General features: G+C 41.8%; 1 protein-coding gene across 11 annotated transcripts in view; it reads left to right on the top strand.

Annotated features, from left to right (window-relative positions):
- LOC103147133 (mitogen-activated protein kinase kinase kinase kinase 4-like) overlaps window positions 1-22,881 on the top strand; it is a 35,501-nt gene that overhangs the window by 9,663 nt on the left and 2,957 nt on the right. Inside the window, exons 3-29 of one of the 11 annotated variants that reach the window (XM_016678123.1) lie at window positions 4,402-4,458; window positions 7,654-7,779; window positions 7,856-7,966; window positions 8,241-8,331; window positions 8,408-8,538; window positions 8,630-8,684; window positions 8,765-8,843; window positions 9,861-10,036; window positions 10,124-10,196; window positions 10,285-10,495; window positions 10,585-10,746; window positions 10,856-10,942; window positions 11,861-12,265; window positions 13,111-13,263; window positions 13,646-13,915; window positions 14,887-14,975; window positions 15,902-16,038; window positions 16,153-16,247; window positions 16,877-16,885; window positions 17,994-18,172; window positions 18,428-18,536; window positions 19,261-19,566; window positions 21,366-21,483; window positions 21,928-22,098; window positions 22,206-22,349; window positions 22,438-22,572; window positions 22,695-22,795. In XM_016678123.1, the coding sequence (XP_016533609.1) occupies window positions 4,402-4,458; window positions 7,654-7,779; window positions 7,856-7,966; window positions 8,241-8,331; window positions 8,408-8,538; window positions 8,630-8,684; window positions 8,765-8,843; window positions 9,861-10,036; window positions 10,124-10,196; window positions 10,285-10,495; window positions 10,585-10,746; window positions 10,856-10,942; window positions 11,861-12,265; window positions 13,111-13,263; window positions 13,646-13,915; window positions 14,887-14,975; window positions 15,902-16,038; window positions 16,153-16,247; window positions 16,877-16,885; window positions 17,994-18,172; window positions 18,428-18,536; window positions 19,261-19,566; window positions 21,366-21,483; window positions 21,928-22,098; window positions 22,206-22,349; window positions 22,438-22,572; window positions 22,695-22,795 (3,780 nt within the window). The remainder of the gene's footprint in view (window positions 1-4,401; window positions 4,459-7,653; window positions 7,780-7,855; window positions 7,967-8,240; window positions 8,332-8,407; window positions 8,539-8,629; window positions 8,685-8,764; window positions 8,844-9,860; window positions 10,037-10,123; window positions 10,197-10,284; window positions 10,496-10,584; window positions 10,747-10,855; window positions 10,943-11,860; window positions 12,266-13,110; window positions 13,264-13,645; window positions 13,916-14,886; window positions 14,976-15,901; window positions 16,039-16,152; window positions 16,248-16,876; window positions 16,886-17,993; window positions 18,173-18,427; window positions 18,537-19,260; window positions 19,567-21,365; window positions 21,484-21,927; window positions 22,099-22,205; window positions 22,350-22,437; window positions 22,573-22,694; window positions 22,796-22,881) is intronic. The other 10 variants (XM_016678125.1, XM_016678128.1, XM_016678124.1 and 7 more) reach the window with 10 other exon arrangements.

Below are 22,881 nucleotides of genomic sequence, written 5' to 3' on the forward strand. Positions count from 1 at the left end.
CTAATATCTTTGGCTCTTAAGACTCTAAGCCATTCAGTGGTCTAATGCTGAGCTGGAGAGAGGCCAGCAGCACATCTGGCCATGGTTAAGAGGAGTTATGATTGAGGGAGTAGAGATGGAGGCCAGGGAGGGCTGAGTGATAACTTAGTGCCTCAGATAACCCTCTCCACAGCCACGCCTTGCTTTCTGCTTCAAGAGGCCCTTCAGTGCCTAATAGCAGGGCTCTGACGAATCTCTGTGATTCTAAAAGCTAATACAGCATCGTGAAATAGCATTAGCCCCCTTTCAGATTTCTTGTTTACCTTTTTTTGTGCAAATATTAATATAAAAAATACCCTGAATGCGTAAGGCAAATGCAAAAGCAGCTTATATTACTGCGACACTTCTGAAATCATAAAATGTTGCTTGATTGATTTTGCCATAATTTTTAGAAGAGTTACATTTTAATTGACACACCCAAGACTGAGTAATCAAAATGTTGCATCATCAAAAATATATTGTAAATAGGTCTTGTCTGATAACCTGAAGTAGGTTAAATCGCACGCCAAGCTAGGACTGAAATGATTAATCGTGATTAATCAATTACTGACATAATCGTCAACTAATTTAGTAATTGATTAATCATTAGCTGGAGTGTACAGACTTGAAAACGTACATTTTCTGAGAAAACCCCAACATTTTCAGAGCAATACTTGAGCCAAAGCTAAAAAAAAACAAAAAACCAAACATACCTTTTGCATTTAAGACAAAACTTAAGCTCTAGCTTCACCCAATTCGGATCTACTAATGGAATGCTTCTTATTGCATTTTAGACATAAATATTTATTGTTCATATGTAAAAATAAAAATATGTTTTCATTTGCTTTTTTTAATATAGCTCTAATATTTTATTAAAAAAAAAAGTGGCTCAGTAAAAAATCTGGAGACTTTTCCTTTTTTTAAATCAATTAATCATTATAACAACCGATTAAAAGTAAAAAAAAAAAAAAAAAAGACAAAAAAATCCATAAGGATCTTAGACTTCAGGACTCCAGTGAGCCATTAACCACAACTAGTGAAAACATGTGACAGTGGTGATCCTCCCCATGGTCTGGACGATTTGTTTCTTCAGCATATTCCCACAGATTACCATTGCAACACTGAGAAGCTGGCCACTGTGTCTTATCATTTGTGTACTCCCACTCCCAAATAAGTTTTCCTCGCAGAGATTCCTCCTTGATTTCACAACACAACATGCTTTAATTTTTGATCGACTTATCATTTAAGCCTGTCGAAGTTCCCATGTCCCGTCTTTGATGGCAGACGGTGGTAAAGTACAGTGTGAAATACAGTTTTTAGTGCTAATTTTGCCATGTTCGGACTACAACCAGACCGATATTCATGCAGAGGCTCTTACTTAAAACTAAAACATGTAATTAACTTTAGTTACTCAATCGTTTGGATTTGGGTTGCAGCAGAGGGGATGACACTGATGTTAATCAGCAGTGACATGAAATTAGTCGGCTTTGTTGACCAACACTATTAAAGCAGGTTTCTGCTGCATGACTCACAGCTTCAAGATTATGTCACTCACACCAATCAGAGCAGAGCATTATGATTGCAAGTTTTTTATTAAAGGAAACTTTTATTTTTCTTATTTTTCTTTTTGTGTTAATGGACATAGCTGTATTCTTTCTTTCAGTAAAACAATGCTAAGCTATTATTGACATGTTAACAAGACGTTAACAACCTGTTAACGTATATTAATATGTCGGCATGTTAACATAACATATTGACAAGTTTGCTCTCTGTTTTGATGGCACCTGTTGATATTTTGATGTCTACCACTCTCACTTTGAGCTTCATTATACTGGGAGAAATTTCACTTAAAATAGTTTGGAGCCAAGAGTCATTTGATGCAGAAAATACTATGCATGAACTTCAAAAAAAAAAAAAAAGTCCAAACCTTCCACAAAAAAAATAGCCTGAGTTTAAAAAAATTAGTTGCACAAACAAAACAAACTGGACAAAGAATGAAACAACATAATTCAAGTAAAATTTGTTTAGGGACTCGACCAGAATCTATAAACCGTATCTGTGTAATCTGATCAGACTACTTCTACAGGTTATTTAGGTTTTATGATTAGCTTACTGATGCTGTATTTAAACTGATTATCCACCAAGGCAACTACAATTTATTCTAGCTGATTTACTGTTGATTTCTTGTGCACTATGGCTCTAACTTCAAAGATGGTTTAATCTATTACAGGGACAATAAATAAATGTGGGATGAAAAGGACGTTTTTTTGTTTTTTTTTCTAACATTGAGCACGACTGTAAAGTGGACTATTTCGTCATTCGTTGCACTAATGAAGTGTAAACCCCCCCCCCAGTTGCTTTGTGGCATCAGAGCAATAACCTTGAGGATCGGATAGCCGTCCCAGACGCTAGAAAACATTTGGAAACATTATGTGACCATAAATACTTCAGTTTCACGGAGGCGGGATTGTTGGGAGGGAGAAAGGCAGACGAACATCCTGACATCCATTCCAAGGCACAGATTTTAGCTATTAGACTTTTTTTTTTGCTAAACTGTCACAGCTTTGCGTAGTAAAATATTTGAAATTTTATTAGTTTAATAAAAATAAAATGATCATTATTAAAACCATTTTTAATGTTTTTACATGGCGTACGATGGTCCTAGACTAAACATCAGAGGTTGCAATCAAATGTATCGGATCAGATTTGGCCTTCAGCAGTCACCGTGTGTTGAAATCAAATTAAGATTTTCTCATCCTGCAGATGCCAGATGTCAACCATAACCCTTGCGTGATTGGCTGATTAGTCATTAAATACTCTTACTAGATTTGGTCATTTGTTGAATATGTATTGAATGCACATATAATATCTGCTTTAATTGATAAAACCTTTGACAACGGTTCATTACTCATGGCAAAAAGATAAATCTGGTGGTTTATTCAATATTCATTCATTCATTCATTGAATGATGTAGGAAAGCTAAAGTTCTTTACAAAGATGTTTTCAAAAATACAGTATTGGGATTACAATGATTTCAAAGTATTGCTTGTGTTTGACTTTTTGATCAGCTCTTCCACGTGATTTTTTTTCTTTTTATCTTTGTGTTAATAGACCTCCTTTTTATTTATTTATTTATTTTTTGTATTTCTACCTAAACAGACAACATTAATACATATTGAATTATTGCTCAATGGTTAAATTATTATTGGAAAATATTTTATACATAAAAGCAGATTCTTTCAAACTAAATCACAACTCTCAAAACAATCCGTTTGATTTTAGAAGTTGCTGAACGTTTTGAATTTGAAGAGCATTTTTAATTTTTATTCATCTGAAATACACATTACTTTTGTTTGTTTCTCACAACAACGGCGCTGCCGGGGCTGGTTACTCACTCCGGTAAGTGCATGGAGTGTCCGACAGTGATGCGGTATCACTCCAGTGTCGTCTCTAAGATGAGGGGAATACCGATGTGACCAGAAATGTCCCGTGTTTTATCTCCTCCCAGGGTTCGGTGAAGGAGGGGGCTGATGTAAAGAGGCCTCTATTTCTGTCCTTTGTTTATGTAAGGAGTGGCAGCAGGGTGCTGGGAGAACAGAGAAGTCTGGGAATGTTGGACTCATACACTCATATCTAGGGCACTGTTGGGCTTTAGCTGTGGAGATTTGATATCCATAGGGATCGCCATATAAAACAACTGATTGCAGCACTTAAATAAATAGACACCTATAGTCTGCGTCTTATTTTTTGGTGGAGCAGCAGAAAATGTTTCTGCCAACTGTATTATCATATTTTTTTTTGTAATTCTTTGAAAATGTTTGACCAAAGCTCATCTCCTTTAAATTCTTTCCAACATGTTTTGTCATAAATATACAACTTGGTGGTATAAAGACAAATGAAGATGCGTATTTTTTTATTATTGTAAGTTCTCTTGATGCCTAGCTGAAGTGGGGGTATCAACAGATTAGCAGCAATTTATTTCTAAACAGTTTTTTAATGTGCAAAGCTTTGCAGAATTAGGGGAAAATTTTTAATTGCAATTTTTGTGTATTGGAATAATGCATTTTTAAAGTAAACTAACTTTTTCTTTTTCTCATAAATTTGCAACTTTTAAACATCGGAGAATATCTGGGATTTTACTTGTGAAAATTTTTGCAAAAATGTAGATGTTTTTTTGGGTGGGAGGAGAAATGTACTCATCCTTGGCCAGTTTATTTTAATTTTTTTTTTACTTCAATATCTACAATGGCTCTAATACCTCATCTTCATCCAGGGACTCAGAGTGAAAGATGAACAATGAAGCTGTTTTTACAAAACTTTAAGTGTTCAGCTTATTCGACAGAAATCTCACATTTTTACTTTTGTTTTTTTTACTCTCCTCAGGGACGACATGTCAAGACTGGACAGCTGGCTGCCATCAAAGTCATGGACGTCACAGAGGTAAGGCTCAACAGGACCCATTGAATGCCCCTCATTTCAGTCCCACAGCCTCAGTGATCCCTGCTGTGATCAGCACTACTCTGTCAAAAGTTATGATCCGACTTCACAAGGCCCTGACTTTCCACCTGCCACGCCTTGCTTGAGTCGGCAGAGCGATGAATCAGAAATCTGCTCGACTGATAATCGCATCCGGTTAAGGAAAATGTTACCCAACCTCCACCTGGACTTTCTGACTACACTGTAGGAGTGCCTTTCATGGTGTGTTGTAACCTAAGGCCAACAATGCTTCTTTTAAAATGAAGCTCACCTGTCACGTAAAGCAGAAGGCATGGTTCTGGCATCTCTTGACACCAGCTGATACCAGTTGTGTAGGTTCAGAACAAGTGTGAACAGGTGAGTGTTCCCAGATGGTGATCGCAAAAATGACACGCATTGATTACTTTTCTGTTCCGTGAATAATTTATTGACTGATCATGTTCTGGCATGATGAAAACTACCTTGTGGAGCTCACATGGTGTTTTTATAAACTATAATCCTTATTTACAACTTTGTCTTTCTAAATATTACACTATATACACGTGATATATGTTTAGAAATGTGGAGTTTTAAAGATTTAAAACTGTTGATGTATTTTTAGTTGGTCCATCTTCAAGTCTGGGGTCAAGCTGACCCAATTTCTCATCGCTGCTCCACATTCTTAAATCCAGCCATTTCGCCCAAGAGGTAAAATCAGATGACTGAAAAATAGTGAAAAAACACTCTCTTGAAAAGTAATGAGACACAATATGAAGTAGTTTGTACTTTATTGTTATAAAATTTCTAACTGGCATTGTTGTCTGTTTTAGCCATTTGATCCTAATTATATGTTTCGGAGGGTAATTTTGTCTTCGTCAGACTTTATCCTCCTTTTTTTTTTTTTTTTTTGTTTCGGTTGTTTTGTGTTCATTTTCAGTTCATTTTAGTATTTTTAGGACCTAATTGAAACCCAAAATTAGAATAGAGAATAACATAAATAAAAAGGAACTTATTATGCAATATGTGTTTTTTGGTGAGCCGAAACAAAAGGTGGACGATTGATGCTGTTTTGAAGCTCTTTCTTTTGCCTACATCTCCCAGAATGCTGTGGAGTTCAGTGACTATTCTATACATGGAAAACCCTATCAGACATATTATCTGTTGATATTGATCATGTGTCTATAGTGATTATGTATTGTTATTGACTTGTCCAGCCCTAGGCTGAAATGATGCCAGTTCTTGGTTGGTGCTCCTTTTACATGAGTTATTGCATCGGTGCAGCTTGGCGTGGAGGTGATTACATGCTAATTAATTAACTGTGAGTTTGTCCAAGAAAGATGGTTTTAATTCTAATGCTGACAAGAAAGAACAAATCACTTTGACTGCTCAAAAGGCAGTGAAGTTACTGGATTTTTTTTTGTGATGTTTTTATTTCGCTTCAGTTGTCTGAGCTGTTACCAGATAAATGCCATCTTCAGAGAGCGTCGCTCTATTGTTCCTCGTCGTTCGACCACAGCCTCTCCGCCTGCGTTTTCCTCCTGCAGACACATCGCCGTGCGAGTTTCTTTCTTCCCCCTCGCCATGTGACTTGTGGCAGCGGGGCTTTCGCAGCCGGGGGTGTGATAATTCAACAGCTGCGCGGCAGCACAGAGGGAAGGGGCGGGGAGGGGAGAGGGGGGGAGCGGCGAGGGTCTCGCTCGGCAGAAACGCTTACGTCAACTCAAACGAGTCATGCAGCAGCAGTATGGCCGCCTGCATAGATGCTCATCTGCCATTTTGCTACAGCTGACAAAGACTTGCGGGAAGAAGTCGTGTCTGCGCGGATCATTGCTTTTATTTTGGTTTTATTCACTTTTCAAATGTAAAAACCATCACCGTTCAGCCCCCCCCAACCCCTCCACTCTTCGCTTTGTGCTTTTTAAGAGAGGTCATGTACGCATACAGCAAAGCACTCACAGGCTGCTCTCTGCATGTGTTCAATTAGTGTGTCACCATTAATCAGTGTCAAGTTGCTGTTGGGTGAAAGCAACGAGTTTGCACTGTTTTTATGAAGAGTTGGTAGTGGAGGTTATTGGTACGAAAGGTCATTTCCTGCGGAGATTAACTGCAGCATTAATATGGAATTGGCTTCATCGCTGCTAAAAACAACAAACTTCGACGCTGCATTCTTTATATGATGCATCATTCTTCTTCTTTGTTCCATTTCCTGCTGATTTATCACTCCCCCCCCCGTTCTCGTAATCCTTCGCTCATCATGTTTCAGGTAGATTTTCACATCAGTATTCTCAGCTTTCAGCTCCGTGGAGCCTCTGATCAGGATAAAAGTAGCTGAAAAACTGTTGTACATATTTCACAGATGTAACCGTCAATCTGTTTAACTTGCTACGTGAGTCACTCATGCGTCATTAATCCCCAAACAAAGGAATCATTTGCCCGGTGACAAAAACGTCTGCCTTGTTTTCAAAGCAGCGTGGTTTTCCTAGACATAGAAAACCATGAAAAAACTCTCGTCCAGGGAGCCGGTAGTGAAGTTTAACCTTGCTGTTTTCACAGAGCTCAACATTTTGATAAGGATTCCTCGGACTCTGGCCTGGAATTTGATTTGAGTGTTTCCAGGTCTGGTTAAATATGGAAAATGAGGAAGTACTAAGAAAATGTTTGTATTTTGAGACGTTATCCTTCATTCCACTGCCTAAGAGTTGTCCTTCCTTTCTTTACTTCCTTTTTTCTTTATTTTGTTTCTTGACATGAGGCTATTCCTGTCTTTCCTTTATCCCCTTTATCCTTACTGCGTCCCTACTTCTTTTATCCCCTACCCTAATTCCTATTTTCTTCCTCCTTTTCTTCCCTCCTTTCTTCTTTCTTTCCTTCCTTTCTTCCTTCCTTTGTTCCTTTCTTCCTTGCTTCTTTCCTTCCTTTCCTCCCTTCCAATCCTTTCCTTCCTGGTGTCTTCCCTTCAGTCTTTCCACTTTCAGTTTTTCCAGGTTTCATATTTAAATTCCTGTCGACTGGAGCACTGTCTGCCGTATTATTGTATATTTTAACATCTGGAAAATCTGATGAATTTTCACCTATTAGATCATTTAAGACCGGCTCCTCTTTAGTGATTAAAACAAGTACGTGTTTTTTTTTTCTTTTCTAACCAGGATGTTTCTGTTTGCCTTAATCTTGTACGTACAGGATGAAGAGGAGGAAATTAAACTGGAGATCAATATGCTTAAGAAGTACTCCCACCACAGAAACATAGCCACCTACTACGGCGCTTTCATTAAGAAGAGTCCCCCGGGACATGATGACCAGCTCTGGGTGAGCCCCGCTGCCTTCCTGGATCACAAAGTTCATGTTGTTGTCTGGTGTCCTCTGATGATGTGTGTTTTTGCAGCTGGTGATGGAGTTTTGTGGTGCTGGTTCGATCACAGACCTGGTGAAGAACACAAAGGGAAACCAGCTGAAGGAAGACTGGATTGCCTATATTTCCAGAGAGATTCTTAGAGTAAGCTTCTTCTGTATCATTTGGTTGCAGCATCATATTAAGCAAACTTATTTCTATTTCAAAAATACGTGTTTTGTGCAGTTTTGGCTTAATTACTGCTCTGAATATGTTTTTCTTTCAGCAAATTGCCTTTTTTTTTTTTTTTGAGTCTGACTACTTGAAGATTATTTCAGTAGTCGATTAATTCGATTAAACGTTTCAGCTCTTTTCTTTTCAGGTTGCCTGTTTATTTATTTTTCCCCCATCACCAATGTAATCTGTCTACCTTCCTCAGGGTTTGGCCCACTTACACGCCCACCATGTGATCCACCGTGACATCAAAGGCCAGAACGTCCTGCTGACTGAGAACGCCGAAGTGAAGCTGGGTGAGTTCGACATCTGCACACTTCAATAACCCTACATAGTCGTGTCCCGCTGGTCTTCACGCCGCTTCCTCTCCAGTGGATTTCGGTGTGAGCGCCCAGCTGGATCGGACAGTTGGGAGGAGAAACACATTCATCGGGACTCCATATTGGATGGCCCCGGAGGTCATCGCTTGCGATGAGAACCCAGATGCCACGTATGATTACCGGGTAAGGGTCGAGCGCTCAGATTGTGTCCTTGTTGATATGTCCCTGCACCCGTCCGGGTTTGCTTCATGTTGAATGTTCTGCTGTGTCGCAGAGCGATCTGTGGTCCTGCGGCATCACAGCGATCGAGATGGCGGAGGGCGCGCCGCGTGAGTTTTTGTTCTGCAGCTTTATTTATTTAACCTGTTGATTTCTTTGATTCCTAACGAGTTTACGACTCGCCTCGCAGCGCTTTGCGACATGCACCCCATGCGAGCGCTCTTCCTCATCCCAAGAAACCCTCCTCCGAGGCTCAAATCCAAAAAATGGTGAGTTTCGCGTAAACCTGACGTCTTTAGTTTGTCTTGGTGAATATTTCTGTATCCCTTCCAATCCACTTTCATGCTGACATCTTAAAGTTAGCTTGTTTCAACTCACGGTGAAGCTTTCGTTGCTTTCTCTTTTTGTGTGCAGTCAGATTTTTATCTCAGGCAGCCACAGAGGCTTAGATCCAAACACATTGGTGCCAAGCTGAACATCTGTGCTGCACCTGTCCTGGCAGCCTCTCTTGGCAGCAGAAACAACCCAGATTTCTTCTCCTCTCGACTCTAGATCTTACATTTTTTTGGTTACTTACCACAAGTTGATTGCTCCATGGTGTGATTTAAGTTTCAAGTAATTTAAGGAAGCTGTAGGAGTGATGAGGATGTTCATGGCTCACATATGACGAAAGGTTATTTAGGATGAGCTCACAGATGTGTTGGGAGTTGCTGCGCTTTAACACCAAAGGAACTGTTTGAATATATTTTTCACTTGTGCAAAACAACACAATTTCACCATCCTTGTGTCATCCTGTCGTCGTCCAGCTCTAGTTTAGGGGGAATCGTTCAAACAACTAAAGTAATTTTTTCAGTCTCATTGTAAGTTTTACGGTTTACAAGCAGAATTGGAATTAATTGTTGCCTGATGATTTTATGTTACAAAATCTTCCTTTTCCTGATGACAAATATTAATTAATTAATCTGAAAATTGCGTCTCATTTTACCGACGCTGACACAGAGCGAGGCTACGAAAGGAAAACCTCATCAGTGTCGAGCTTACTTCTCCTCAAGCTGACTCAGAGAGATATTTCCAGCAGGATGATGACAATAAGAGCTCGAGTGGTGGAAGGGCGAGCCGATGAGCTCATCAATCGGGTTTTAATCTAGATATCGGGACTATTTCATCAGTTAAGAAATAATGCTTCATCAACCTTTTCCGTTTTGCCCTTTGGAGCACATAATATTCATCCAGCTCCTCCTGTCTTGTTTTCACTTTCCCGTGATGCTCCTCTGCATTTTCGGCAGGTCCAAGAAGTTTTTCAGCTTCATCGAGAGCTGTCTGGTGAAGAACTACACGCAGCGGCCTCCGACCGAGCAGCTGCTGAAGCATCCCTTCATCCGGGACCAGCCCAACGAGCGGCAGGTCAGGATCCAGCTCAAAGACCACATCGACCGCACCAAGAAGAAGAGAGGAGAGAAGGGTGAGGCTTGGTTTGTTGAAGTCGTGCTTCAATTCAGAATAAAACAATTTGGACGTGTTAAAGCAAAAATGTTGTTCTATGGTGCAGATGAAACCGAGTACGAGTACAGCGGCAGTGAGGATGAGGAAGAGGACCCTCCTGAGCAGGAAGGAGAGCCGAGGTACCGTCTACTAACTTCATCACCTCCTCACATCGTCCTCTTCTTCAGAAACCGTAACCGTTTTCTCCTCTCCTCCCGTCACATGCAGCTCTATCGTCAACGTGCCGGGAGAGTCGACTCTGCGGCGTGACTTCATCCGCCTGCAGCAGGAGAACAAGGAGCGGTCAGAGGCGCTCCGCCACCAGCAGCTCCTCCAGGAGCAGCAGCTCCGTGAGCAGGAGGAGTACAAGCGCCAACTACTGGCCGAAAGACAGAAACGCATCGAACAACAGAAGGAGCAGAGACGGCGGCTAGAAGAGGTTGGGTGTTTTTGTTGTTTTTTACATGGAGAGCGGCGAGGGTCGGGTCGCTTCTCGGAAATGTTGACGTTTCGCTTTTTAATCTGCAGCAACAGAGACGGGAGCGGGAGATGAGGAGGCAACAGGAGCGTGAGCAGCGCCGGCGGGAGCAGGAGGAGAAGAGGCGAATGGAGGAGATGGATCGCCGGCGTAAAGAGGAGGAGGAGCGCCGGCGAGCCGAGGAGGAGAAGAGGAGGAACGACCGCGAACAGGTCAGCTTATTCATTTTCTGGGGAACTTAATCTAAAATATCAGACGAAAAAAGTCGGGTCGTGAAGTTCTGGTCTTGATTTCTGTTCTGGTGCTTCGTTTGGCCAACAGGAGTACATCCGGCGTCAGCTGGAGGAGGAGCAGCGGCACCTGGAGAAACTGCAGGAGCAGCTGCTCCGAGAACAGGCCATGCTGCTGGTCAGTTTGTCAGACACACACACACACACACACAGTCAACGCTCACTTTGTCATTTATTTCTTTATGGTGGAGCAGTGGGTTTTAGATGTTTCTTGAGTCCCCAACATGCCCCATTCTGGCTTTTTTCTGAAGGAAGTTGGTTGACCAGGATTTTATTTAGAAGCATCAGAGTAAAGGGGCTGAATAAAAAAAACATGCACTGCAAGATCACAAAATCTTACAATTTTTTTACGTTTCTAGAGCAAATATCTTCGTACACCTGAGATGAGAAACAAAACTAAAGTGCAAGTAACTTTTCAGTAAGATTTAGGAGATTGTTTTATGTCAATATTTCCTCAATAGTATTTTTTTCTTTTTAAGTACTAGTTCCACTGGCATATTTTCACTTGAAGCACAGGAAAACATCTTGTTATAAGTGAGATAATCTGTCTGTGGAACTATTAGTTCCAATCTGTATTAAGGCATTATTGACCTAAACAAGGTCCTATATTGTGCTGAAAAGTTACTTGTTAGTTTTGTCAAATGTACTGAGATATTTGCACTAGAAACCAGACTACGAAATTTGTTTTGCAGTGTTCCACACCTTTCAGGTTTTTATGATTAAAGAAAGAAAGCTAAGTGTGAGCTTTTTCGCTCCGTTTCACAGTCATGCATCACTTTAGTTTTTCCCATAAAGGTTTCAGTGAAATGCATAAAAGTTTGTATTCGTGAGGCAAAATGTGGGAAAGTTCCAGGAGTGCGGATGTATTTAGAAGCACTGCATCTCATACTGACAGCCTAATTTCAGGTTTCCATGGAAGGACATTTTGTGTTTTTGTACTTCTTTTAGTTTGTGTCATGTATCTGTTCTATAATAAAGGCTGAATCAAACAAAACGGCAGTAGCTCATGTGTTTCCACCACCGCGCTCTGCGACAGGAGTTCAAGTGGCGCGAGCTGGAGGAGCAGCGCAAGGCAGAGCGCCTCCATAAGCGCTTGCAGCAAGAGCAGGCCTACCTGCTGTCGCTGCAGCATGAATCCAAACCGCAGCCTGGCGACAAGACAAACCCCCCACTAGACCGTAGCAAACCCTCCCAGACCTCCACCCTGCCCCCCGACGGAGCCCACACCCCGTCCCCTAAAGCCGAGGGCCTTGACGCCACTGCTTCCGAGTCCGCTAAGGCCCCTCTGGTTGTCCCCGGAGACAGCGCTAAGTCCCAGCTAGCAGAGCAAGACGGGAGTGATGAGAGCAGCCCCCCTGTTACTGAAACCCCCACTGACTCTAAAGCCCCCCAGGCAGAAAGTTTGGAGGCTGCCACTCATCCCCCTCAGCCAATCAGAGAGGTGAACCTCCTCCCTGGCTCTCTCTGCCCTGCTGCCTGCTCTTTTCAGCTTCCACTTGCTTGCCTTCACACACTATAATTATAGAGGCACTATCTGACACACACAAATAGTTTCCTTAATGTTTTCATTTTTTTATTGGATACTGAGGTGGTAAAGAAATTTTTAGGTTTGGATGAAAGTTTCTGCCTCTGAACTTTGCCTGAAAGGCTGTTGGTGTGTAACCAAAGGGCCAGATGCATGCAGACGACTGAGGCCCAAACTAACATGCAGAGCCTGTCCCGTCTGCCAGGAGCCCCTCGTCTGTCTTTAACCGTCCACTTTCTTCACGCTGGGCTTTTGTATTTACAGATGTGCATCTGTTTGCACGCTGCAAAAGCATAAAATCTTACAATGTTTTTATGGTTTGCAAATATCTTAGTGCACTTGGAATAAGATCAATCTAGTATGCAAGTAAATTTTCAGCAAGCCTGTTTTAAGTAAATACTTCCTTAATGTTGATTAGAAAGTGCTAGTTCCACTGGAAGATTATTTTACTTGCAATATGGGAACAGGACATTTTTCCCATCTTACAAGTAAAATAATCTCCTAGTGATTTTGTGTTTTTGCAGTTCAAACATTGTGTCTAATTCTGAGTTTCCAGCATGTTAATATCTTTCTCACCAGTTGCCTTTGTTTGAAAAAAAAATGAAGACAAGGAGATGGGAACTACATTTTATGTAAATATTTGACTTTGTTGTCACTTTCGGCTGTAGTTCCTTTCTGCTAGTTTTTTTTTTTTCCTCTGTCAGATTTGGTTCATCCATTAAAATATCCCCAAGCCTTCATCCCATGTTTGTCGTCCTCAGGCTGACGAGCGTTTCCGTAAAAACATTCAGGGCTCCCCTCAGTCCGCCCCTCCTTCCAAGCACCCCCCTCTGCCTCCCCGCTCCTCTGAACCTTACTCCAACGGCGGCTCGGCTTCGGAGGCCTCCGCCATGCACCGACCCATGGAGCCTCAGGTAACTCCTTCCTCCTCCTCCTCCTCTTCTCCTCCATACTCTTATAATTGACATTTAATTGGAAAAATCTGAGTTTTACTGCTTGGAAATCTTTTCCGAGTAATTTCGACAACACAAGTTGACGTCATATGCAACTGAACCGAACTTGAAGGTTTATTAACGGGACTGGTCGGAAACGAAAGCAAATTTGAGCCAAAGAAATGCAACAAACGAAGCCTTACCTAAACGAGGGACGCATTGTTTTGTGTTGTTCCGTGTCTGCCGTCTGCATGTGTATCTATCAAAGCACACACAGGTGCTAAACCTCACGCATCTTCCCCTCGTGTCTCACTTGTGTTGTCTGCTTGTTTCGCTTCCCCTCCTCTTCCTCACTCCCTAAAAGGTCCAGTGGTCCCACCTGGCTGCTCTAAAGAGCAGCAACAGTGCGGCCCCCTCTCCTCCTCCGCCCGTGGTCTCTCGCTCCCAGTCCTTCAGCGAGTCTGGCGGCGTGAGCTCTAGCTTTGCACAGCTTCACCTGCGCTCCCAGGACCCACACCATCACCACCACCCATTGCCCGTACGCCCCGACCCCCAACCCCAACCTCCCCTCCACCACCCCCAGGCCCAGACCCGGCTCGAACGCCAGACCAGCGGCGAGGAGGTTCCTCCCAAGGTAAGGAGCTGGAGAGGGCCGCTCTTATCCCGCTCCCCTCCTCCCCTCACCGTCGGCCTCCTCCTCTCACATCGTCCTTCACTCTTTCCGTCTGCTTTTGTTTGTTTAATCTCGTTTTAGTCACAGCAGAGGTAACTCATAAAATGCATTAGGATTGAAGCTTCAAGTAACAAAAGCCAGTCACTACAAAGGACTTTATGACTCAGATGGCTTACAGGGCTCATGTGTTGCTCATTACGTCATAGTGAACGGGTTGCTTTTCTTCTTCTCGTTTTATTTTTATTTTCTCACTCTCAAGCCTTTTTCTGGTGCAGATACACAATGCTGATGGAAAAGTGTCTTCCCTTCAACGTAAAATCCAGAGTAGGGTGGTAACTACTTACATTTGCTTGAGTAACTTTTTGAAAAGGTAGCAGTAGTTTTATTACAATGCAATTTCTAGTTTTGGTCCTTAAAATATCCAAAACCTTTTTTTTTTTTTTACCAACTACTTTTTTACTCGAGTAATTTCTTGGACATCTATTTTTTTTTTTTTACTTTTACTTTCTCATACTGAGAAATTTTGTTTGCTACTGAAGTAATGGACATCTATTTTTTTACTTTTACTTTCTCATACTGAGAAATTTTGTTTGCTACTGAAGTAAAATTTTTGGATTCTCTACCCACCTCTGGTAAAATCAAATCTGAATAAATGCAAAAAAACAACAATCATACTTTCAAATTGTAATTTCATCTATTAAAGGAAACACCTGCAGACCTCACTTCACTTAGCGAAGGTCAAAGTTCATGATATAAGCAATAAGAAAGATGTGTGTGGGGCTGCTTTAAGCTCAGCAAAACGGCCGTATTCTGCGAGGCAGTTCTTCACAGCATTGTATGTTTGTGTGTAAAGTTTTTAAATCCTTTCTAATTTGTGACGACGGAAGCGAAATGAAATATTTATCGGAAACGCCTTTGTCTGTCTCTGACAGGTACCAGTGAGGACAACATCCAGGTCTCCTGTGTTGTCTCGCAGAGAGTCCCCGCTGCCGTCTCAGCCCAACCAGAGGAGCGTTGGCAGGTCAGCAACTTTCATTTATCCAACCATGAGCAGTTATTTCAAATTTTTTAGGCTAATTTAAAATGTACAGAAATTTTAGAAGTTATTTATTTTCCACGTTAAAGGTGTCATTTTTCCGCCGTGACCTGTGAGGTTGAGCTAATACAATCAGACAAAAATAATAATAATAATAATAATAATAATATAATTGTTTCTGTCGGGATCCACCGTTAACAGCCAACAAAAGAAGCCGACAAAGAATCAGGATCCAGCGGCATTTTTCTGAGGCTTGAGCTGGAAAGCATTCAAGTTGGCTTTGACATTTCACCCACATCCTAGTTCAAAGATTAAAAACAAAGAGGCTAACTACAGTTAGCATTACACACCTTTAATGATGCACTTCTCAGATGTTTCAACCTTTATAAACGATTGAACCACAGAAATGCAAGTAAGCTGGTTATTACCACATTTTCAAAGCCTGGCAGCCATGTTGGATTTTGAAGCCAGGGTTTCTTTTCGTTTCTTTTGTTTTTATGGCTAAACTCAGAAAAAGAATCAGACTTTTTTTAAAGTGCTTGGTAGCACAGTGGTTAACATGTTCCTGTCGAAATAGTGTCTGTTTATGACTTGAAATCTGAAAATGCAATCAGGTTTATTGTATTTGTCAAGTTATTGCTGTTACCTGATAAAATGTGAAAAGTTTCACTGCCTTGCAATAGTTTTGCAAGGCACTGTGAGAGGTTTCATTTACAAGCCATTCTAGATAACCGGAGGGTGGCTGAGTAATAATCAGTCATCATGTCATGTCGCCATAACTCACTTGATTTGTCAAGCAGAACTGCACCATGACGCTCTGCTGAATAACACTGCGCGGCGACAGGGGGCACATAAATTTATCCTAGACGGTTTACTTCAGGTTGTGCCGTTGAATTTTTTTTGTGTCGCAGTAATGTGGAGCAGCGCCCCCTGTGGGACAGAGTGGAGAAGCTGCAGCCTCGGCCCGGCAGCGGCAGCTCCTCGGGCTCCAACGCCAGCTCCCAGGCCAGTCCGGGTGACCGCTTCAGGCCACGTTGTGAGTCACCTGGTACTGTACACATTTCACATACTTTACTAACAAACTGCTGCGAGATGAAAAAAAAACAGCCTCTGTCCGTGTTGCGTTTCTCCTCCTCGCTAATGCCGTTTTGTCTTCATAAAGCTTCGTCTAAATCTGAAGGCTCGCCTCTGCAGCGTCCGGAAAACATCCCAAAAAAACAAGAAGAGAAGAACTCCTCCAGGCCCACTCGACCAGCTGTAAGTTCTCAGTCTCAATAAAAACGTGTCAATTTTTCCAACTTTATTTCTCATCCGAGAGATAAAAATGTGAAAAATGAAGCAAACTTTTTGCTGATTTATTTATATTTAGATCATAAACAAATAATTAATTATCTAAATAGATTGATTGCTTTTTCCAAGAAAAAAAAAATGATATCAGAGATCAGTGTCTTAGAAAATGGAAAATAATCTGCAAGAAAAACTTTGGATAGTGTAGAATTAATTTGATTTTCCACGTCTAGATATGAACAGAAAAACAAAACGGATTAAACCATCTGAATGTTTTTTGTTTTGTTTTAATCTGAAAGACAAAAAAACTAAACAAAACAGAATTTTTTACTTTTACTGTATTTTATTGTCCAAATTTCATAAAAAGTCTTTGAAACCAAAGTCTGGAATTTTGGAACAAATTTCCATGGATTCAGAGCAGATTTTAGGAGTCAGTGTTTCCTTGGCCTGGTTTTTACTGCTCAGATGTCCAGAAGTTGATCAAAACTGACAGGAAAATCAAAATCCTGATTGCATACTTGACGGTGAACAGCTGGAACCTGTTTTTATTTTTCTCTTGCCCTCCTTTGTTTTCTGCCACTCTTAATTTTCCAACCCAGGGTGACATGGTAAGCGTCGTTCACGCGTTTGCGTCATCATCACATCCTTGTTATGCTCGGGGTTCCTACACACTTTGGAAAATCTCAAACTCACATTTACCCCAAACTCAGCTAGAGTTTGGGGTAAATATGGGAAAAATTAAAATAAACTCGGAAAAATATGCGTTTTTACAGACTTTCTTTTTCCATTTTGTTAGATGCTGCTGTCCCTTCTCCTTTCCTTCTGTATGTCCTTCCTCTTACTGTTTCCTTCCTTCCTTGTGTCCTACATCCTTCCATCCCTTTTCTTGTCCTTTGTTCTCTTTCTTTAATTTTCCCTTCCTTCCTGTGTTTCCTTCCAGTCTCTGTTTTGTCGGATTCTGTCGAGTGTAGAAATATTGGCCATGTTTCACAGCGAACTTATTTTTACATTTTAAAATGATCCCAAAGGAGTGGGAGCTCCGGAAACCAAAGTTTGGGAAAGTTCAACATATTTCCATGAAGGATGTGTAGGAACCCATTATGACTGCACCTTCACTCCACTCCCTGCATTGCACAAGTAAATGTGAATGATGATGACGATGCAGCAGCTTCTCTCATGCCTGCCACTTCCTCCTGTTCTCCGCTCGCCATTAACACAAAGCAGGTTAACCCTCAGCTGCAGCTTCCTGAATCTGGATCTGAATGCAGACACACTCCTGCTGCTTCTCTACACGTCACAGCGGCTCCTAATCTCACCTGGCCTTGTTGTCGGATCAGATTGCAGCCTGTTTGTTTTGTCGGGCATGTCGATAAAACGTCCCCTCCCTTTCCCTGCTTGTGGTTGACCTTATAAAACGGCATCATGAGGTTCCTGATTATATGCTACTAAGACAGTCTCAATGCATCCTGGTGACATTTTTACTGACCCCAAGGCTGAGTTTGTCTCTAAACAACCTGTCTGAACCTAGAAATGCGGTAAACTCGCCTGATTACTCACCAGTCCTTCCTTTTTATTCCCTCGCTTTCTTCCTTTGTTCCTTCATTGCGACTTTTCTTTGTCAATTCTTCACTCCTCTCCCAGGAGGAATCGGTGTGGCTTTGGCTTCAGATGCTTTAATGCTGTTCAAATGAAAGAGTCTTTAATCTGTCCTTGCAGGACCTGACGGCTCTGGCCAAGGAGCTGCGTGCGGTGGACGACGTGCGACCTCCTCACAAGGTGACCGACTACTCCTCATCGAGCGACGACTCCGGCACCACGGACGAGGAGGATGAGGAGGAGGTGGACCAGGAGGCCGGAGAGGAGTCCACCTCTGGAGCCGAGGACTCCAGGATGGGGTGAGTCAGAGTGTTTCACCAACAGGAAATGTTCTTTCTTGTATTCTTGTATCAATTCTTTTCCCAGGTTCCATATTGAAAAACTGCAGACTACGCAAATATCCATCATAAATTCAAAGTAAACTTTAGTATTTCAGATATTTAAAATGAACACAACGGACTGGAAACTGGATAGTTGAGTCCAAGAAAAGTCTGGAAGCTCGGTAAACCCAAACTGAGCTGAATGGTCCTAACCGTCCTCTGACCCCCTGCCAGGAGGCTGAGCAATGGAGAGACGGATTCAGCTAAGACCATGCTGGTGGAAGACCTGGAGAGCGAACAAGCCACCACCCCCTCCAAAGACGGCACCCTGGTCATCAGACAGGTAGCAAACCTTCCCGACTGAAGCAAAAAAACACGTTTTAATTTGACAAAAAAATCCAGTTTTCATTTTCCCGGCCCAGGCTCCGTGTTGGTCATTCTCCTCTCTGCCTCGTGTTGCTGCATGTTGACTGTGTTGTGATGTTCCACCTTCACGGATCTTGTTGTTAAAATGCAGCTCGCGTTTGCAGCCGGCGGTGTTGCTCTTCGAAGATAAACGACTGGATTATGCAATAATTTGCTAAAGTATTCACACCCTTTGAACTTTTTCATATTTTGCCACATTTCACCCAAAAGCAACAAACAAATTTGGACTGAATAGAGAGCATCTGTGAAGCCCGAATTTTCAGAATCTCAACTGGTTTTAGGTCTGGACTTTAACTAGGCTTTTCTAACAGATGTGTAATATGACCATCAGCTTGGTTCGGCTTAACGTTTCTGAAAACGTGCCAGAATTATCCAAAAGACTGTTTTTCATCTGTTGTCTTGCTAAAGACAAAGGTTAAACAAAAGAACGACACAGATTTTGTCAATAAATATAATTATTACAAATAGTAAATACGAAACTGTAACATAATTCAGTACATTTTAAGAAATACTAATCGATTGCAGACGGGGTGTGAATACTTTTGCGTCTGGATAAAAAAGTTGCAACGCCCTGAACCCTGCAGCTCCTCTTCCTCTCCACCTGCTTGCTCGAGCCCAAGTGTGCCTGTTCTTGCTTCCAGAGCACAGCTGACACAAAGCGGTTGGTCAGTCTCTCATCTTCCTCCTCTTCCTCGCCCGGCTCTGGCCCCAGTCAGGGCGTCCCGGAGAAAAACGGCTTCCCTGGCCGCATTCACCACCTGCCCGACCTTATCCAGCAGAGCCATCACTCCCCTTCCTCTTCTGCAGCCATCCTTTCCTCCATCTCCATGCCCATGTCTCCCTCCTCCTCCTCCTCCTCCTCTTCCTCCTCCTACCAGTCATCCTCTAGCCAGGCCAGTCCTGGAATGTGCTCACAGATTCCCCTGGACGAGCTCACTGCCATAGAGGTATGTCGCCCTCACACCACAGAGGCCAACAAACAAGGAGCGGACGGTTTGGGAATAAACGGGCTCAGATGTGGAGAGGTTGTGTTCATCTAAACATTTAAAACTAGGACTGGGGGGTGAATCAGTTTTTTTTATCAATTAATCAAATTATTTGTTTTTAAAGATTTAGTTTTTTTGGGGGGAAAAATCAGGATTTTTATTTGTTTTTAAACAATCTTTGGGTTTCAACAGTTGAGTGATGTCAGCACACCCGGGGCGGCCATCTTGTTTGAGAGGAGTTTCTGTTTGAACTTTGAATTCAGGTCAACTCTACAACAAAATATCATTTTTTAATAGAGAAAATAGTCATAATGTTACAAGGATGGAGTCTGAATATCTACAGAATAAAGTTTAGTGAATTTATTAAATGAATTATTCAAGCTTTTTACTCATTAAAACAACCTTTATGACATTTTTCTGGTAAAACTGTGTCTGAATTTCTGCTAATGTTATTATATTCTCACAATTTAACAAAAATTCTCCTACAGTGACCCTAAAACTCTCTTGCACAGCTCTCAGAAGGGATGGTTGAAATATAAGCCGCTTTTAGAAATAAAGCAAGAAAAAAAAATATACATTAAAATCGAGTCCGGTAAGGAGAAAAAAAAAAAGTCACATTTTATTTTAAACTGCATCGGCCAGGCCTAGTAAAACAAAATAATTTACAGACACCGCGCACACATCTGATCCCGTCTATACCGACTGTGCAGTCCTTGGCTGTTGGTTCCCGTCTGCATCCTCCTGGCTTCACTTTCGCCTCCGTCTGACTCCACTGACACCTGGTTTTAATCCCTGAGCTCCTGCATTTTTCTTCTCTCCTGCTCCACAATCCACTGCATCAAACCGCCGCTAACATCGGTGCCTCCAGCTTAGCAGAATGTGGAGCAGGAGAGAAGAAAAATGCAGGAGCTCAAAACACAACATGGCGGAAACTAAACCGGATCTTTGGATTAACGACGGCGGGACGATTCCGACTAGAATGACTTGCATTTCTCGTGATTAAAGAAATCTTTTTTTTTCCTCTAACAAATCACAGCGGCCTGCGTCTGGAAAGACTTTAATTTCCTTCAGCTCAGTTCTTGTCGTTGTCCGTTTGTTTCGTTTAAAACGTTTCTTCTCTCGCCCGTCTCTGAAAAACTAACATTCTGCACGTGATCCGTTTGTTTAAACGTGTTTTACTGCCCATTTGTGTCGACAAAAGTTCAGCTTGAAGTGGTTCTGTAAGACTATATTGACGGTGGTCAAAAAGAAACAACCTTGTTTTTCTCGCCATCTGACTTTAAATCTGGCTAAACTTTTCCGGTTTTAGGTAGAATCAACAGAATAATTTCTGTTTGCTAAATGTCAAACATAACGACATAATTTAGCCGCTTCCATCCGTTTTAAGAAAACACACAAAAACACAACATCAATGGCAGTTGCAGCTATCTTGCCTTTCAGGTAGAAGACTTTCTTTTGTGTACATAAACCGCAAGATTAAAGTTTGCAAATTCACTCAGATATTTTTCTTGCTGAAATTTAACTTGGCTACAATGACCATTGTTACATTTTAATGTTAAAAAATGTCTTTACTCTGACATATTCAGTATATAAGATTTGCTAAGTGTAAAAACAGGAAACGTTTAGTGTGATTTAATTTCAGAGGCGGTTTTCAAAACTCTTCTTCCTGCTTTTTCTAACTAGTTCTGAAGGTTGAAGCCTTCAGTGCTGCTTTCCCATTTAAAACTCTTGTTTCTTTCTTAATGTCAAATATCTTCCAGTCCCAGTCAGAGAACAACTCCATGTCCAAACACAAGTCCTCTTCATCGTTCACACCCTTCATTGACCCTCGTCTTCTTCAGATCTCTCCATCCAGCGGCAGCTCCCTTAACAACATGGGTGAGGCGGCCATTTTGGGAAATTTTGAAACAAGACTGTGTATTATTTTTAAACGCTCAGTTATGTGTACCCTTTAAAATGAAAGCAATTAACACTTTATTTATACTTTCAACTATTTTTGTGCTCCCCCCCCCATCTAAAACTCTTCATTAGTTTTACTACACACCTGTGAATATTTGGAAAATGTGCCTCCGTACTGTTATGTACAGTATAAGACGTGTTTCTGTTTGGCATCTAGAAATCTTAAAATGGCAAGAAATGTTTAATAACAACCTTTTTATGTCAGATTAAGCATTTACAAATAAAGTCAGGTTTATTTTAAAGCCTTTTGCTGATTTTAGCTCTTAATCGCAGGGAGTTTTTTTTTAGATTGAGAGTGTTGTATATTTAAAAAAAAAAAAAAAAAAAAGTCCAACCAGAACTGCTTCTGTCCGCCTCCTCCAGCTGGATTTGGTCAAGAAGGTCGGCTTGCTGACCCACTGAGGTCCGACCCGTCCCGTAAAGGATCGGTGGTCAACGTCAACCCCGTCAACACACGCCCACCGAGCGACACTCCAGAGATCCGCAAGTACAAGAAGAGGTTCAACTCTGAGATCCTGTGTGCAGCACTCTGGGGTAGGATTTAAAATAAAATAAAATTTTTTTAAAAAAATCCAGAAATGGGAGCTGATTGACTTTGACCCGGACAGGTTGGCTAACTTGTTGTCCTGTGTCTGCTTCAGGAGTGAACCTGCTGGTCGGGACGGAGAGCGGGCTGATGCTCCTGGACCGAAGCGGTCAGGGGAAAGTCTACCCACTGATTAACCGGCGTCGCATCCAGCAGATGGACGTCTTGGAGGGACTCAATGTTCTGGTCACCATATCGGGTGAGGACCGCACATGGATTTCCAAATTCAGAATCTCTGTACTTTCTATGCAAAGCCGGTTCCACGGTTCTGCTCTGGGCTGTTGCAGGTAAAAAGAACAAGCTGCGAGTGTACTACCTGTCGTGGCTCAGGAACAAGATTTTGCACAACGACCCTGAAGTGGAGAAGAAGCAGGGCTGGGTGAACGTGGGCGACCTCGAGGGCTGCGTCCACTACAAAGTCGGTATGTTTTGTTGCTTCTTTAAATTTTATGAACAAATGATATTTATTTCAATCTTATTTGCGAACCAGAAATCCTTGAAAAGTTTTAGATGATTACCTGAAATTTGTTCCTGAACATTTCAGTGAAATACGAGAGGATTAAGTTCTTGGTGTTGGCCTTGAAGAACTCTGTGGAAGTGTACGCCTGGGCTCCCAAGCCCTACCATAAATTCATGGCATTCAAAGTAAGGAGCATGACAGCTTCAGTTTTCTAGTCCAAGGATTTTTACCCCATGAAACTTTCACATTTTGCCACATTTCAACCCGACAC

Source organism: Poecilia formosa, unplaced genomic scaffold (genome assembly GCF_000485575.1).
Source record: "Poecilia formosa unplaced genomic scaffold, Poecilia_formosa-5.1.2 Scaffold174, whole genome shotgun sequence".
Classification (NCBI taxonomy): Eukaryota; Metazoa; Chordata; class Actinopteri; order Cyprinodontiformes; family Poeciliidae; genus Poecilia; species Poecilia formosa.